The sequence below is a fragment of the Urocitellus parryii genome, chromosome 8 (assembly GCF_045843805.1).
Source record: "Urocitellus parryii isolate mUroPar1 chromosome 8, mUroPar1.hap1, whole genome shotgun sequence".
In the NCBI taxonomy this organism is placed as follows: domain Eukaryota; kingdom Metazoa; phylum Chordata; class Mammalia; order Rodentia; family Sciuridae; genus Urocitellus; species Urocitellus parryii.
In genome coordinates, this window is record NC_135538.1 from 7,813,730 (window position 1) to 7,831,311 (window position 17,582).

Consider the following 17,582-nt stretch of genomic DNA (forward strand, 5'->3'; position numbering starts at 1 on the left):
CTAAGCAATTCAGCAAAGCCTAAGCAATTCAGCAAGACCTTGTATCAAAGTATAAAAAAAAGGGTGGGGATGTGGCTCAGTGGTTAAGTGCCCCTAGGCTCAATCCCTGGTACCAAAATATAATAATTCATTATATTCCTAACTTCTATGAAAAATACAGTTACATAATTATTAAAACATCAGGATATTAAGCTTTCTAGACTTGGAAAACTACATTGGTTTTTACACTCACAAATGTTACTCAGTGAAAAGTGAGACTAAAATGATTGAAAATTATTAAATCTGTTGGTATTACTTTTAGCAGAACTTGAAAGGAATCTATAAATATCTAGCTATATCCTAACATTACAATTTAAGTTCTCATAATGGTTGCTTCAACACAGCTCCCTCTAGACTAATAATTCATGGTTCAATTCAAACTCCTATGTAGAAGGAGGTACATATCAAGTAAAGTTTCAAGTAGGTGTTGAGTTATCATAATATATACTCTCTCAGAAACCAGCACTTAATTTTACTAAAAACAGTAATGCCATTATATGATTACTACATGTCTGTCGGCCGCAAAGACTGGAAATTCCACAAGAGATCACTACATTTCCCAGCATTCAACAGAGTGCCTGGACAATTCTCACAATAAAATGCTTGAGTAGAAATTACATTTGCTTTAGTAAAATGAATTATCCTTTGTAATAACAATCTAAAATGAGGTGACTATTCACATAATCTTTAGAAAGCTAAAATTCAAACTTACAGTTAAGATCTGTGTACTTGCCCTCCAAAGCTTGAACGTAAGCTTCATATTGTTTCCATCTAGTAGAAAATTAAATCCACATATTAGTTATTATTTTGAAATTGGTTTTATTAAATATTCTAGAAAATCATATCCATAATACTGAGAATTCTGCTGGATGATTTTTAATTGTAAGATATACAATTCTAGATGTTTACAGAAGACAGGTAAAAGGAAACAAAGAAAAGTGTTCTCTGCTGGAAACTCCCTAAATATACTCTTCTGGGAGAGATCACATCCCGGATTCATTTGGTATCACTGATACACAGGACGATGCATAAATTACAGAAGGTCTATGAAAAACGCCATACTACTTTCCATTTAAAACAAAGGCATGTAAAATGTTCTTTTGTGAAAATACCATGTCACTGTCTCAAAGTCTTAATTTTTTCCTACTTTTTAAACTGACATAATAATTGGACAGACATTCACAGGGTACACTGCAATAATTTTATACATGTGTACAACATGTAATGATTAAATCAGGGCAATCAGCATTTCCATCTCTCTAAACATTTATCATGTCTCTGTACCAAGAACCTTCAAACGTCTACCTTCTAGTTCTTCTAGTTCTTTGTCAAGTAATACAAATGCCATATGTTATCAGGGTGAGGCAGCCTTTCTTTCTTGTTGTAACTCCTTTGTCCTCAATATATATATAGATCAGTAGCAGCTCTTAGTCACTACTGGAGATAAACAATAAAGATTTTTCTCAAACTTTTTTCTTTCTTTTTGCAGTACTACTTGGGAGGCTGAAGCAGGAGAATCACCAGTTTAAGACTAGATTGGGCAACCAGCAAGACTCTGCCTTAAAATAAAATTTTAAAAGGACTGGGAATGTAGCTGAGTGGTAGAATACTTGCCTATTATGTGTTAGGCCCTGAGATCGATCCCCAGATTCAAAGGGGGTGGTGGGGATACATGGGACTATTTCAGAGGAACTAAAAAATATAAATGTTCAAGCAAAACCATACAAATTAAAACGGAAATCACAGACTACTGTATGTCACCACATACCATTGCTACCTCATTAATGTATAATTGTGAATTTTTCATTCATCCTAATCTTCCACCAAAGACAGTTTAGTTATAATTGCTGGGATTACAGGCATGCACTACCACACCTGGCCAAAATTTTATTTTAACTTCAAAACATCTTACTTCAGCTTCTCATTATAAGTGTGTGCCACCACACCCAGCAAGATTATCATGTTTTTTCCTCCTATAATTAAATCAAGAAAAAGACTACATGCCAGATACAGTACTGTACACCTATAATCCTAGCTACTCAGAAAGGCTGAGGCAGGAGGATCTCTAGAGCCTAAATGTTCAAAGCAAACCTGGACAAGAGTAAAAAAAAATTATTAGAATATCCCAGGTCATCCCAGCTACTCAGGAGGACTACAAGTTCAAGGCCAGCCTGGAGAACCAATCTCCAAAAAAAAAAAAAAAGTGGGGGCGGTGATGAGGGTATAGCTCAGTGATAGAGCACTTGCCTACTATATGTGCAAGGCTCCAGGCTTGATCTTCAGCACTAAAACAAACAAACAACAAAAAAAACCCAACAGCCAGGTGTAATGGTACATGCCTGCAATCCTAGTGGCTTGGGAGGCCAACACAGGAGGATCACGAGTTCAAAACTAGCCTCAGAAATTTGGCGAGGTGCTAAGCAACTCAGAGAGACCCTGTCTCTAAATAAAATACAAAATAGGGCTGGGGATGTGGCTCAGTGGTTGAGTGCACCCCGCCCCAGCTCAATCCTTAGTACCAAAAAAAAAAAAAAAAAAAAAGTGGATTGCAGACTAGGGAAATTACCTAAGAAGGGATAAACAAGGAAGTCCTATGTCAGAAATACAAAAGAGAACATATGATATATCATATCCCAAGCAGGTGTCTTTCTCAGCAAAAGAGGACAAGAGTGATAAACGTATTCAATGGAAAACTGTCTTATAACTGAGACTACATAGCAAAAGATAAAGTTTAAAGTCCACAATAGAATAGTTTAATACAAATGAAAGTAGGAAATTATCAGACTCTTGGAAAGAATCTTTCAAAAGGTAGACGGATGAAGCTCATCATCCGGCTCCTTAACATATAAAACATCTTTTCTCTTCCCTGCTTTCAAGCTGTTAAACTTGCTTCCTTCAAATAAAAAATCCTTGAAATTTCTAGGGAAAGCAGAGTTCAATGACTTTCCAGTGGTTGCCCTGAAAAATACTAACTTTTTAAGTATTTAATTTAATAACCACGGTTAATAATTTTACATAAAGAATATACTTAAGTTATAAAACATAAAATATCCTATTCTTTGATTCCTTATATTTAAATACTATAATATGGGACTTGATAATCTCCTTTGGTAAAACTTTTATAAGGTGGGCTAGGGATATAGCTCAGTTGGTAGATTGCTTGCCAAGCATGCACAAGGCCCTGGGTTCAATCTCCAGTACCAAAAAAAAAAAAAAACCACAGAAATTCAGAACTGGAAGTGAGCTTCAAAACAATTTAATCCAAACCCTTTGGACATTAAGATAAATGAATTGGTCAAGGTCAACCCTAGAAGGAAGAGTAACTTCCCAACATTAGTAAATCATGCATTCCTTCCTTCTAAATAATTCCTTCTAAATAATGTCATTATTTAGAACAACTTTTTCAATATACAGTAAGAAGAATATATCAAAATAAGCTTTTAATTTGTTATACTGAAAATTAGAGCCAGGTCTTTCCTTACAGCAAGTTATACACATTAAGTACAAATGCCTCCCAAGTAACAAACTCTGAACATTTTACCTCTACCAAAAAAAAAAGAAAGAAAGAAAGAAATCAAAATCTATGTTATCTATGTTTGTCTATAAGTTACCTAAGCTAATGTTATAAATAAAGTGTTGTGTTTCTCAGTCCTTATGTAATGAAGAAACACACGAAAATTAATATGGTCAAAAAGACATCAAATGACTTAAGGACATGTTAACTTTAAAAACAAAATAATATTTGCCATAAGGATAAACATAACAGTATAGAATAAAAATACAACATTCTAAAGAAAGGATTTAAAAAACACTTTACCTTAGAATTAACTCGTCTCTTGCCATAACTTTGAAGTCTGTTTCACTCAGTCGAACCTATAAAAAGAATTAAAAAATTAACTGAGTGCTGCTCTTCCTGAAAATACACAAAGTTATTCCCAAAAGGAGCTCTATAATGAGACCTATAAAACATCAAGACTTATAATGCTAAATAGTTATTATCATATTTTCAAAAGTACAGTAGTTTTAAAAAGGCAAACCATCTGGTATCTTTTTTTGGGGGGTGGGGTTACTGGGGATTTAACCCAATAGTGCTTTACTACCAAGCCTCATCCCCAGCCCTTTATATTTGAGACAGGGTCTTGCTAAAGTACAGAGGGACTTGTTAAGTTACTGAGGGTGGCCTTGAAATTGCAATCTTACTGCTTCAGATACTCAAGTAACAAGGATTAAAGATTGGGCCACTGCCAGAGGGGTAGAAGGGGAAGGGAGGGGGCAGGGGGTTAGCAATGATGGTGGAATGTGATAGTCATCATTATCAAAGTACATGTAAGAAAACACGAATTGGTGTGAACATACTTTATAAAAACCAGAGATATGAAAAATTGTGCTGTATAGATGTAATATTAATTGTAATGCATTCCGCTGTCATTTTTTAAAAAATATATTGGGGCCACTGGGCCCAGCACTATTTGGTATCTTAATATGCATCATCATTACAGAAATGCAAATTAAAATTCCAATGAGGAATCACTACACATTGATTAAAATGGCTTTTAAAAAAAAGTGGTAACAATTGCTGGTGAAGATTTGGAGAAATTGAACTTTCATACATTGCTGGTGAGAAGAAAAAATGGGCCACGTACAGTGGGGTACACCTGTAATCACAGCAGCTGGGAGGGCTGAGGCAAGAGGACAGCAAGTTCAAAGTCAGCCACAGAAACTTAGCAAGGCCCTATCTCAAAATAAAAAAATAAAAAATGGGTTGGGGATGTGGTTCAGTGGTTGAAATGCCCATGGGTTTAATCCCTGGTGCAAAAAAAAAAAAAAAAAGCAAGCAAAATGGTAATGCCCACCATGAAAAATAGCTGGTTCTGTTTGTTTCTTTATTCATGTGGTACTAGAATCAAAACCAGGGCCTCACATTTGATAGGTAAATACTCTTTTTAATTTTCATTTTGAGATATGATCCTTCTAAACTGCCCAGGATGGCCTTGAACTTGGGATTCTCTTATATTAGCCTCCTGAGTAGCTGGTATTACGGGCATGCACAACCACACAGTTCTTTTTAAAACTAAAAACACAAAAACAAAAACAACAAAAACTAAACACAATGTGCCATGTATCCCAGCAGTTGCATTCTTAAAGCATGTATCCCAAAGAAATTAAAACAAATATTCATGGCAGCTTTAAAATAGCCCCAAAATGGGCTGGGGCTGGGGCTGGAGGTCAGTGGCAGAGCGCTTGCCTGACATGTGTGACGCACTGGGTTCAATCCTCAGCACCACATAAAAATAAAAACAAATAAAATGAAAGCATTCTGTCCATCTACAACTACCAAAAAAGAAAAAAATAAATAAATAAAGCCCCAAACTGGAAATTACCCAAGTGTTTTTTAAAAGATAGATGTTTGTTAAACTATTGATACATCCACTCTACGGAATACCATTTAGGAATAAACAAATAAACCACTGATAAATAAAACAACTTGAATAAACCCTAAGAAAATTATGCTGAGTGAAAAAATAATCTCAAATTATATACTGCATGATTTCCTTTATGTAACATAGGAAGGGAAAGCAAATTAGGAGTTGGGGGTGGTGGTTTTAGAGCTGGAGGGAAGGGGTGCATATGGCTACAAAGGAGTAACATTATGTATCCCAAAGAAATTAAAACAAACATCCAGTGCTCCTCATGCTAAGACAGGAGGAGTTTGAAGCCAGCCTCAACAACAGCAAGGTGCTAAGTAGCTCTGTGAGAACCTGTCTCTAAATAAAATACAAAAAAGGGCTGGGGATATGGCTGAGTGGTTGAGCGCCCCTGAGTTCAATCCCCAGTACCTCCCTCAACAAAAAAAGTAAAACAATATAATTCTTTATTCATTTTGTGAATAATGTGATTCTAAAACTTAGGATAGAAATTGCTATGACACATTATCTAAGTTGTGCACTAAAGTATTAACAATTTATTAAGCAAATACCCTACTTTACTAACTGAATCCTAAATTTCTCCTAGAAATTATGTTACTCTTTTGTAACACTCATTGTGTGCGTATGTATACAGACTATAGGCAATAGTGTCTAAAATCAGTTAAGGTAGGGATAGAAAACAGGAAAAAATTCAAGTTAAAAAACAACTTCAGAGGGAATGGCTAGCTATAATCTTAAAAAATATATAGAAGTAATTTTTAATTCTGATAATGAGGATTTAAATTAGGAAAAAGGAACAATATGGGAACTTGAAAAGTAATCTTTTTTTAACTGACATTGTGTATGTGTGTAACTTAACCATTTTGCACTAAAGATAAATAATGAATTCAAGTGGAGAACCACTATAGAATGCTGACTTTTACAATGAAGGCCGATAGCAGTGATTACTTATTAAGTACATACCCAATGAAAATATTTCTATACTGATTGTATGCCACAGAATAATCTGTATTTCAAAAATAGCTTTTTCAGATACATTTACTTATTATACATTATATATTACTTATTAAGTACTATACATACACATACTATAGTGAAAGAGAAAGATGGAAATTTTATCAAGATAAATGTTTTTCAAAAGCTACAAATAGTCTAAATATAGAGTGTATGTAAGATACAATTAGCTAGCACACTGTATCCCCCTATGGCCCAGATGCTATTATTGTTATAAAGGAAAGGGAGTAAAAAAATAAGCAAACAATACAGAAGAGTCCTTTAAACTCTACTATTAAAAAATAAGTGCTTACAAACTGCTGAGAGGGCTGGGGTTGTGGCTCATTAGTAAGGCACTCACGACCTCATGCCTAAGGTATTGGGTTCAATCCTCAGCATCACATTAATAAATAAATAAAAAGATATTGTGTTCATCTACAACTAAAATAAAAATTTTTAAAAAATACTGCTGAGAAAACATACCTTTTTTGGAAGAGGTTCTTCGTTGGTCATCTTGAATCCTAAAAAAATTTAAAAAAATTAAAAGTTGGGGAAAAGAGGTTCAATCGATTATCTTCCAATTAAAGTAGAACAAAAAATACTCTTTCAAAGCAATTTATTAGTAAACTAAGTTTTGGTTAAATCATTAGCATTTTTTAATTTAAATAAACCTTTTATGTTAGAACAGTTTTAATTTATAAAAAAAGTGGAAAGCTATTAGAATTCCTGTATACCCTACACCAAATTTGCTCCTTGTTAATGAGCTTCATTGTTGTCTCCATTATCATGGTTATTGGTTAATTTTTAATATTTCCCTATAACAAAGGAATGAATCCTTTTGATGTTGAGAAAAAGGATCAATGGGCTGGGGATGTGGCTCAAGCGGTAGCGCTCTCGCCTGGCATGCGTGCGGCCCAGGTTCGATCCTCAGCACCACATACAAAGAAAGATGTTGTATCCGCCGATAACTAAAAAATAAATATTAAAAAATTCTCTCTCTCTCTTAAAAAAATAAAATAAAAATAAATGTTCTAAAAAAAAAAAAGAGAGAAAAAAGGATCAAGAAAAATACAACTTTGCACTGCGATCTTAACAACTCCCCCACCCTTCTGAAAGCAGAAGTGGTAACTGCTCAAATCAGACACTGACCACAGGCAGTCACCTACACATATTGCTGAAGGAATAGAGAAGGGTAGGTAATAATCAGTTTCCAAGCCTTTCCTTTTACAGAATTATGTTGTATAGCAAGGTAGAATCTATTATAATATTACGATTCACTACTTTCCAGTGTCACATACACCTGCTATCTTTCTATGTATGTGTTTTGAAATACATGTTTATACCTAATGAAATCATTTCTACATTAATTCCACAAAATGTTTGAAAAATAGCTCTTCAAATATACTTATACAAAATTCACTTAACCCTGCTGCCTTAAAGATAAATAATGGGGCTGGGGATGTGGCTCAAGCGGTAGCGTGCTCGCCTGGCATGCGTGCGGCCCGGGTTCGATCCTCAGCACCACATACAAACAAAGATGTTGTGTCCGCTGAAAACTAAAAAATAAATATTAAAAAAAAAGATAAATAATGAATTTAACTGCAGATCCACTGTATAATGCTGTCTTTTAGAATGAGGCCAATAGCAGTCATTACTTGTTAAACACCAAAACTAAAAAAAAGAAACTGAAGGGGGAAGGAGAGAAAGAAATGTATAACATACTTTAAATAATGTCTTAAAATACAAGGCTGAGGGCTGAGGCTGCAGCTCAGTGGTAGAGTACCTGCCTCACACATGTGAGGCACTAGGTTCGATTCTCAGCACCACATTAAAAATAAATGAAGGAAGGAAGGAAGGAAGGAAGGAAGGAAGGAAATACAAGGCTGGAAAAAAGATATATGTGATAGAATAATTAACCCAATAAAATGTTCATATGAATTCTATAAGCATAAAATATTGAATCAGTTTGGGTTCCTGTACCGTTTGTTAACAAACATCTTAATTGAGTTTGAAATATAATTTATACCAACTAAGAAATTAGCTCTTATATTGCAAACACTTCTGTTACTTCCTAATATTTGAATTTAATCAGAAGACAAGCTAATTTTGTTATTCCTAGGTATTATTTGTAACAGCAGGTTCATGACTGTTCTCTTAAATTTTAAAATATTTTTATCCAGTTTAAATTACTTACTCACATTTAGTATAACTCTAAAATACTAGAGATGTAATTAAAAAATTATGTTTAGGTGAATTTTTTAAAACGGTATTTAATTTCTTAGTATTGGGATTCCTCAAGATTATTTTCTAGTACTATTTATACACAAAATCCCAACTCTACATATGGTCAAGATATTCTGGGGCTGGGGATGTGGCTCAAGCGGTAGCGCGCTCGCCTGGCATTCGTGCGGCCCGGGTTCGATCCTCAGCACCACATACCAACAAAGATGTTGTGTCCGCCGAGAACGAGAAAATAAATAAATAAATATTAAAAATTCTCTCTCTCTCTCTCTCCCCTCTCTCACTCTCTCTTAAAAAAAAAAAAAAGATATTCTAATCATATCATCATTAAACCCTGTTTTTCAGAAATCGATGTTTGAGGGGAAGAAAATCATACACTGACCATATCATAAATTACTACTTTCATTCTTCTCTTTAGAAATCTTCATATGTGGTTTGGGGTGTAACTCAGTTGTAGAGTGCTTACCTAGCATCAGCGAGGCATTGGATTGGATCCCCTGTACCAGAAGGGGGGCGGGCACAAACTTTCAAGAGACTATAGGTACAAACCTTCTTGCCTGGTTCTACATTTTGGTTTTTTTCTTTAATCAAGTTTTTCTCTCCTATGTAGTCATGACCATATTTCCTTAATATATACTATTTTATTTTTTCTTTAAAGCATCACTACCAACTTTACAGCCTTTGTTGCGCAGTTTATAAACTATGCTATAGTTACAGAAAGTTGCTTAGTGACTATCCTAATCTGATAGCAATCACTCATTCCAATCATTGAGGAAACCCTCACTATGTTTATCTGCACAAAGATCTAACTGCTTCTATTTTTGCATGATTATATCTTCCCTCCACTAGACTACAAAATCTTATAACAGAAATCAAGCCTGGCACCTCCTTGTAATTTTACATTTGTTCACAGAAAAATATAGTAAGTAAATGTAAAGAACCTCTTTAACTTAAAAAAAAAAATCACCCACAATTTTAACAATTTGAACTGTACATATTTATTCATTTAGCTGGTCTTGAACTGTGCTTATTTATTTATTTGTTTGTTTGTTTGCTTGAACTTTCGATCCTCCTGCCTCAACCTCCTAAGCAGGTAGGATTGAAGATGTGCACCACTGCACCCAGCCTTTCAGGGTCTCCTACATTGCAGAAGTTGATGGGAAGCCTTTAAGATTTAACCAGAATAGTGACACACAGACACACACTAAATATGTTTAATTCAGACTGGGTGAGCTATCGCATACCTATGATCCCAGCAATCCAGGAGGCTGAGGAAAGAGGATCACAAGTTTGAGACCATCCTGGGCAACTTAGTGAGACTTCTGTCTCAAAATTTAAAAAGGGCTGGGGATATAGCTCAGTGTTTGAGCACTTGCCTACCTTGCACAAGGTCCTAGGCTGGATCCCCAGTACTTTATATAATAAAAGAAAAAGAGGTAGGGTAGGGGGTGGTTCAGTGGTACAGCTCCTAAGAGCTTAGCATTCACAAGGCCCTTGGAACAATTCCCATTTTGGAATGCAGGGGTGGAAGGTAGAGTAGCAAAACCCAAAAATCTAAAGGCTTCCCATCTCACTCAAACTACTACATACCCAGTTTTTGGTATCCCCCTTCTATTAACCTTCATTTTTCTTCATAATTTTTATTGCAACCTGACATTTGTTATGCTTACCTCCTATTTCTTGAAATTATAATATGCTCTATAATAGCAGAATTGTTTCATTCACTGATGTCCTATTGCCTACCGGGCACTAAAGTATGTTACTTGAAAGTATAAACAAATGAATATGCTTCCTTCTAGTAGTAAAATCATAAAGGTGAACTTATTTAAATAAGCCAAATTAATTATCTTCCAGAATTAACCAAGATGACCAGACCATTACATTTTTTTTTAAAGTGGTGCTGGTGATCATTACATAAAATTTTGCGACTGATAAAACAGACCTTAATATAATAAGTACTGTGGCAGAATTATATGAGTCACAGTTTAAAAACAGCTAAATTGGGCTGGGGATGTGGCTCAAGCGGTAGCGTGCTCGCCTGGCATGCAGCGGCCTGGGTTCGATCCTCAGCACCACGTGCAAACAGGGGTGTTGTGTCCGCCGAAAAAACTAAAAAATAAATATTAAAAATTCTCTGTCTCTTTAAAAAATAAAAAGAAAAAATAAAATAAATAAAAAATAAAAACAGCTAAATTTATTACTAAGACTAGGTAGCCTACCTGTTATCTAGTTACCAGGCACCTTACCAACTTGGTATGTAGGATTTTGGTTATAAAACTTAAGTATCAGCAGGCATAGTGGTGCACACCTGTAATCCCAGCAGTTGGAAAGGCTGAGGCAAGAGGATAGAAAGTTCAAAGCCAGCCCCAGAAACTTAGCAAAACCCTAAGCAATTCTGTGAAACCCTTTCTCTAAATAAAATATAAAAAGATGGCTGGGTATGCGGCTCAGTGGTTAAGGGCCCCTGGGTTCAATCCCTGATACCAAAAAATAAAAACAAAAAATCCTTAAGTATCATGAATGTTATTCCATATAAATTCTAGATTAAACTTTATTATATACCCCTACAACCCAACACTTTCCCTAGGAAGTGTTAATTAGGTATGTCAGTAGTAAACTGACCTGGGTTCAATACCTGGTACTACAATATATAAATAAATGACTGACTAGAAAACATATGAAGGAAATTCGGATAACCCTGGTTTTCTAGGAAAGGACATTAAACTTGGAAAACAAACAAAAAAGGAATAGAACCTCTAAGCCTTAGCTCCTTATCTCAAAAAAGATTACAAGCATGGCCCCCCACAAAAAAAACCACAAGACTCTCATTCAGTGTTTGTTGAAAAACCTGAAGAGATCATTCACAAGTGGACAAGAACAATCAAAAAGCCTTCCTGGGCTGGCTGTGGTGGTACATACCTGAAATCCCAGCAACTCTGGAGGCTGATAAAGGAGGACTGCAAAGTCAAGGCCAGCCTCAGCTACCTAGCAAGACCTTAACCAACTTAGTGAGACCCTGTCTCAAAATAAAAAATAAAAAGGGCTGGAGAATGTAGCTGAATAGTAAAGTACTCCTGGGTTAAATCCTTAGTAACCTTCCTCCCCCAAAAAATGGCCTTCCTGTTTCTTTCACAGAATTATTCTTGATGATTTCTAATTTTCAGAATTCTTAAAAACCCAATTATTTAAATATCTAATGTTGGTTTATGTTCATTTCTCTTAAAAAAAAAATCTGATGTTAGGCTGGATACAGAAGCACCAGCCTATAATGCCAGCAATTCAGGAGGCTGAAGCAGGAGAATCTCAAATTCAAGGTCAGCCTGGACAACTTGGTAAAATCCTATCTCAAAATAAAAAATAGGGGGCTGGGGTTGTGGCTCAGAGGTAGAGCACTTGCCTAGCATGTGTGAGGCACTGGGTTAGAACCTCAGCACCACATGAAAATAAAGATATTGTATCCATCTACAACTAAAAAAAATATATCTATAAATATAAAAATACAATGGGCTGGGGATATAGCTCAGTGGTAAAAGTGCCCCTGGGTTCAACTCCAGTACAGACAAAAAAACACCATAAAAAGTTTATGTTGGGCAGATTTTAGAATTGAAGGCTATCCAAATTTTTCTTTATAAAAATATCTTAGGGCTGGGGATATAGCTCAGTTGGTAGAGTGCTTGCCTTGCATGCACAAGGCTCTGGGTTCAATCCAGCACCAAAAAAATAAATAAATAAATCTTAAATTTGCAATATAAGTCAGGGATAAATATCTGTTTCATATAAACATTCTTCATAAATCAACTCTTAGAATCACAGGTTATTCCTTGTGTATAAGGTAATCTGATTTGGGAAATTTAGCGCCTCAGCATTTGCAAGAAAATATTCCCTTAACTTTAGTTGATGAAAAGTCAATCTTTCCTCAAGAGTTCACGATATACCACATAGATAGATTTAAATGCACACTCTAACAAAAGGTGAATTACAAAAAATTTAAAATTTTTAAATATCTACAATGTTCAACTATTCAGTCAAAACAGAAAATGATCCTTAAACGTTAACATTCACAATGTATGAGTATGCTAACAAATTTATTATTCCTGAAGTTTTTTTAGACTAACAAGCACAATAACCATCTAAAGTCAATTCTAGATACATAAAGACAAAAGATTATACAAAGTTCTAAGAACAAACTATTCTCCCATCAGAAAAATGGAATGACTGAAACACCATTTGGAGTCAAAGTTGAATCCTGAATCTTGAAGAACATACACTCAGTACTTATGAGTCAGACTTATTTAATAATCACAAATCTTCAAACTCACAAGTCAGTCCCCATTTTCCAGGATGGAAATGACTGAGTCATTAGGTGATTTGCTCAGATTAAATCAGCTATTAAATTGGGGACGTGGACCCTAAATTCAGTGCCTCTCAAAAGTTGGTAACTAATGAAGATGGATACATGGCCCACTCCCCCATCCTCAATAACCACTAAGCTTAGCTGGGGTAGAGAATGAAAAGCAAAATAGCCAATCTTTCAAAATCTTTCAAAAGCCTAAGATGATTGATTTTTTTTTTAAAGAGAGAGAGAGAGAGAGAATTTTAATATTTATTTTTTAGTTCTCGGCAGACACAACATCTTTGTTTGTATGTGGTGCTGAGGATCGAACCCGGGCCGCACGCATGCCAGGCGAGCACACTACCGCTTGAGCCACATCCCCAGCCCAGATGATTGATTTTAAAACTATCTATAAAGGCTAATTATGTAGATACTTTGGAGGTAATATCTCAAATTCATAATGTCATAACCAACTTTTATTCTTGAAACCTTCACACAGAGAAACAGCACGGGATGGGGAGCTCAGTTTTGGTTAGTCGGGTGCCTAGTATGCCAAATCCTACAGTTTCCTGGCTCTTAGCATTAGATCCTAAGGCAGGAAACTCAGTTCTCTCTGTAGAGCAGCAAACACCAGTCTATGTACCTTTAGTTAGAAAAAGCATGTAAATCACTGAAACAAACCATAATTGGTTGCAAGCAATCAACCATCTGATATAGTAGTAGCTTTAGCAATGCAGCAGAAAGTCAGGAATTCCTGACTTCCTTATTCTATCAATCAGTCATGTGTGTGATCTTGAGCAAATCACTTAGCTCTATGGGGTATAGTTCCAAAACAGCATAAAAGAAGATACCAACTTATTCTGCCTCACAAATGCTGCAAATCTCAATGCTTTCAGTACCATAAAAATGCTATACGTACAAGGATTTATAAATAAAACATGAACATAAAAGAAAACTTCAACAAGCATTCAGTAAATGAAAGTAAATCCCATAAAATATATCCCCAAAATCGAAGAAGAACAAGGCTGTGGTGGTAGCTCAATGGCAGAGTGCTTGCCTAAGTATGAGGCACTGGGTTCAATCTTTAGCACCACATAAAAATAAAATGAAGGTATTGTGTCCATCTACAAAAAAAAAAAAAAAGGCAAAAAACGTTTATAATACTGAATTCTGGTCTGATGGAACACTCTAATATAACCAATGGATTATACTAGCATAGAAATATTTTAAAAAGTTTTCTCCATGCTTAGCAATTGCAAGAAATAAAAATTATTTACCGGCAGGAAAGTGGGAGTAATTTTAAAAAATGAGAAGAATAAAATCAAAAAGCTATCTAAGTCTTGTTTTGATAAAGGACTCACCTACATAAACTTCCAAAGAGCAAGATTCAAATACAACTGCATTGTACAGTAATTATCAAGATTGCTACTTAAACAATATTTTCAAGGCGATTCTATACTACATACATTCAAGACACAAGAGACCTTCAAAGTTGTAATGTACTGTACAAACATAAAATTGTTACAACTTTTATTTCCATATCTACTACAGTCCATGCTTTAGGATGCAGAAAATTTGGTAGTTTCCTTTGGCACTGAAAGGTGTGTGCAAGTACTGATCCGCTTAGCCATCCGATTAAGATTGGGAAGATCTAAAAGCATTCTTAAAACACACCTCTATCTTAATTAACCCTTCAGGAAGTTAACCTCAACCACATCGCAACGCTAACTGATGAACTGCAATCTTTCCCCAATTTGCCTAATCATATACTACTGAATGAATTAAAATATAAGTAAAATTTAGCAATCTTAAAAATACGTCCCCACAATTTTTTAAATGGGATTTCAAATGTCTACATGTTTAACTATCCTGGAGAACTTAAGGGTCAAATTTTTTAAACAAGGCTGTGGTGGTAGCTCAATGGCAGAGTGCTTGCCTAAGTATGAGGCACTGGGTTCAATCTTTAGCACCACATTAAAAAAAAAAAACAAAAAAAAAAACAAAAACAAAAAAACCGGGTAAAATGGTGATGACAGATCTGTGACTTCCACTGCTCTTCCAAGGCAACGGAAATCGCTAATGAAAAGCTAGGCGAAGCGGCGGACAACTCACGCCTCCGGGGTGCTCGACCAAGTACTTTCCCACCGGGCGAAAGAACCGTTTTATATCTGACAACCAGTGAAGACTTTAATGATCCTCCGAGACCCAGCAAATGAACTGACTTTCTTCTACAGAACCGGAGCTGGGGCTTTTCCGCCGAGGGCGCTGACTTACGGGGAGCCGCCTGAACACCGCCCAACAGCAGCCCCGCAGGGACCGGGACCGGCGAGGTGCACGACCACCTCCCGCGCTGTCAGGCCGCCGGCCCCTCATGGGCGCGCCCTCGCTCAGGGAGGGAGTCCGCGGGGCAGGCGGCCGCAGTGACAAGCCGGCGCGCGGCGCGGAACCCGGCCGCCCCGCCAGTGCGGTGCAGCCCTCGCAAGCCCCGCCGAGCGACCGGAGGGGGCGACGGGGACGGGGAGGGGGAGGGCACGGCGCGGCCCGCGATCTCCCGGCCGCCGGTACCGCGCACCGCGGCCTCCGCAACCCGAGGCCGGCGCGGCGGGCCCGAGGCGCCCCGCGGGCCCTGCGCCCCGCTTCCCGGCTGGGGGCGGCCGCGCCGCCGTCCCGGGGCCCCGCGGCCGCTACGCCGCCCGCCCGCACCTACCTCTCCAGGCCGCGGCCGCACGGGCGCCGCCAGTCACCAGGGCCGAGGCCGCGCCGCCGCAGCCCCGGCGCTCCCCTTTATTTGCGGGTCTCGCTGCCACAAAATGGCGCTGAGGGAGGAAACCCGGCCCCGCCGCCGGCCCCGCCCCGCCGCCGGCCCCGCTCCGCCTCGCCCCGCCCCGCCGCCGGCCCGAACGCGCCGCCGCCGCAGCCTCCCGCCAGCATCGCCCAGGCCGCTCACCGAGGAGTCGCCTCCTGGCCGTGGCCGCAGCCGCCCGCCCGCCCGCGGCCGGCCCCGCCGGGACGGAAAAGACGAGAGAGGCCGGCCGTCCGCCTGACCCGAGCGGGGCCTCGAGCCGTAATGGAGCAGCTGCACCCCCGCGCCACGCCCCGGCCCTTCCCGGAGTGCGGCGCGCGCCCCGCGGCCGCCGGGGCTCAGCTAGCTCCGTGGGGGCGGGGAGGGAAGCGGCCGGAGCGCGGGGCGGGCCGCCGAGGTCGGAGGTCAGCCGCGAGGCATCACGGGACGGCGGCCGCCGCTGGACGCGCTCGCCGGGACCACCTGCGACTGCGGCGCGGCCTCGAGCGGAGGGATCTGGCGAAGGCGGCGCGTGATTGGCCGCTCTTTGCGCGTGTTATGAAAGGCGATGCTTCCGCGCGGCGGACCAGGTGCAGCCGCGGGAACCCGGCGTGGGCGGGCAGACTCCGAGGCACCCGGGGACGGCGCCCTCTCCTCGCCGCCGCGGCAGCCTCCTGGCCTTGGGTCCGTCTCGCCTGGACATCTCTGGAGGCGAAAGCCAGGCGCTATTGTTTGCTCCCTAGTGGAGGCAGGACGTGCCGGTCCCTCGGGGACACCCTGTAAACTCGGAAAGGAGACGGCGAATCCTGGGAGGCTTTAAAGAGCCTACCTCCATGCGCTCCCTGGCGCCAGACGGTGAGCGCCGCCTGGGCCGCTGAGCAGGAACCGCGGAGCTACCTGTAAAGCGAAGCCCTACCGCCTCCTCGAGGGGCCGGGAATCCTCAGCCTTGGTCTGCGTAACCGACTGTACCCGAAGTATTCGTCCCCAAGGAAGGTGCCCCGGGTGATTTTTCTAATAAGGATAAGACTAAGCATCCTCCAGATGGTCAAAGGATATTATCTGCCAGTATGGAGAAAATATTTGCAGTTTACATCACAGAAACTTTTTTTTTTTTAAGAGAGAGGGAGAGAGAGAAAATTTTAATATTTATTTTTTAGTTCTCGGCGGACACAACATCTTTGTTGGTATGTGGTGCTGAGGATCGAACCCGGGTCGCACGCATGCCAGGCGAGCGCACTACCGCTTGAGCCACATCCCCAGCCCTCACAGAAACTCGTTAAAAGCCGAAAAGAGTTCGAAAACCAAAGGAAGAGGAAAGTGGGGAAGGACACAAAATAGATGACTATCAGAAGAAGGGGGGGGGCGGTGTCCTTAAACATAAAAGGATGTGGGGCTGGGGATGTGGCTCAAGCGGTAGCGCCTCGCCTGGCATGCGTGCGGCCCGGGTTCGATCCTCAGCACCACATACCAACAAAGATGTTGTGTCCGCCAAGAACTAAAAAAAAATAAATATTAAAAATTCTCTCACTCTCTTTAAAAAAAAAAAAACATAAAAGGATGTAATGGAAATACACATTAAAATCGTTTCATGGTGAAATGGAAAAATTATGCAAGCCTTGTGGAGTACCAAAATTACCTGTGCATTTTCCCCTTATCTTCTAATTCTTATTCAAATCCTGACTTTGTTTTGAAGTTACACTTCCACAAATGGCAACATGGACACAAGGTTAATTTGCAGTGACAGAGAAAGCAAAAGTTTGGAAGTAA

At 39.2% G+C, this 17,582-nt stretch overlaps 1 protein-coding gene across 3 annotated transcripts in view; it reads right to left on the reverse strand.

Moving 5' to 3' along the window:
* The window catches only part of Wtap (WT1 associated protein), a 32,297-nt gene extending 15,364 nt beyond the window's left edge, over positions 1-16,933 (reverse strand). The window contains exons 1-4 of one of the 3 annotated variants that reach the window (XM_077801967.1): positions 15,980-16,933; positions 6,942-6,979; positions 3,857-3,912; positions 752-810 (exon numbers count right to left, since the gene is read on the reverse strand). In XM_077801967.1, coding sequence (XP_077658093.1) covers positions 752-810; positions 3,857-3,912; positions 6,942-6,971 — 145 coding nt within the window. In that variant the 5' untranslated portion in view covers positions 6,972-6,979; positions 15,980-16,933. Of the gene's footprint in view, positions 1-751; positions 811-3,856; positions 3,913-6,941; positions 6,980-15,739; positions 15,846-15,979 lie in introns of those variants that run through there. The other 2 variants (XM_077801966.1, XM_077801968.1) reach the window with 2 other exon arrangements.
* Positions 16,934-17,582: the final 649 nt, after the last annotated feature.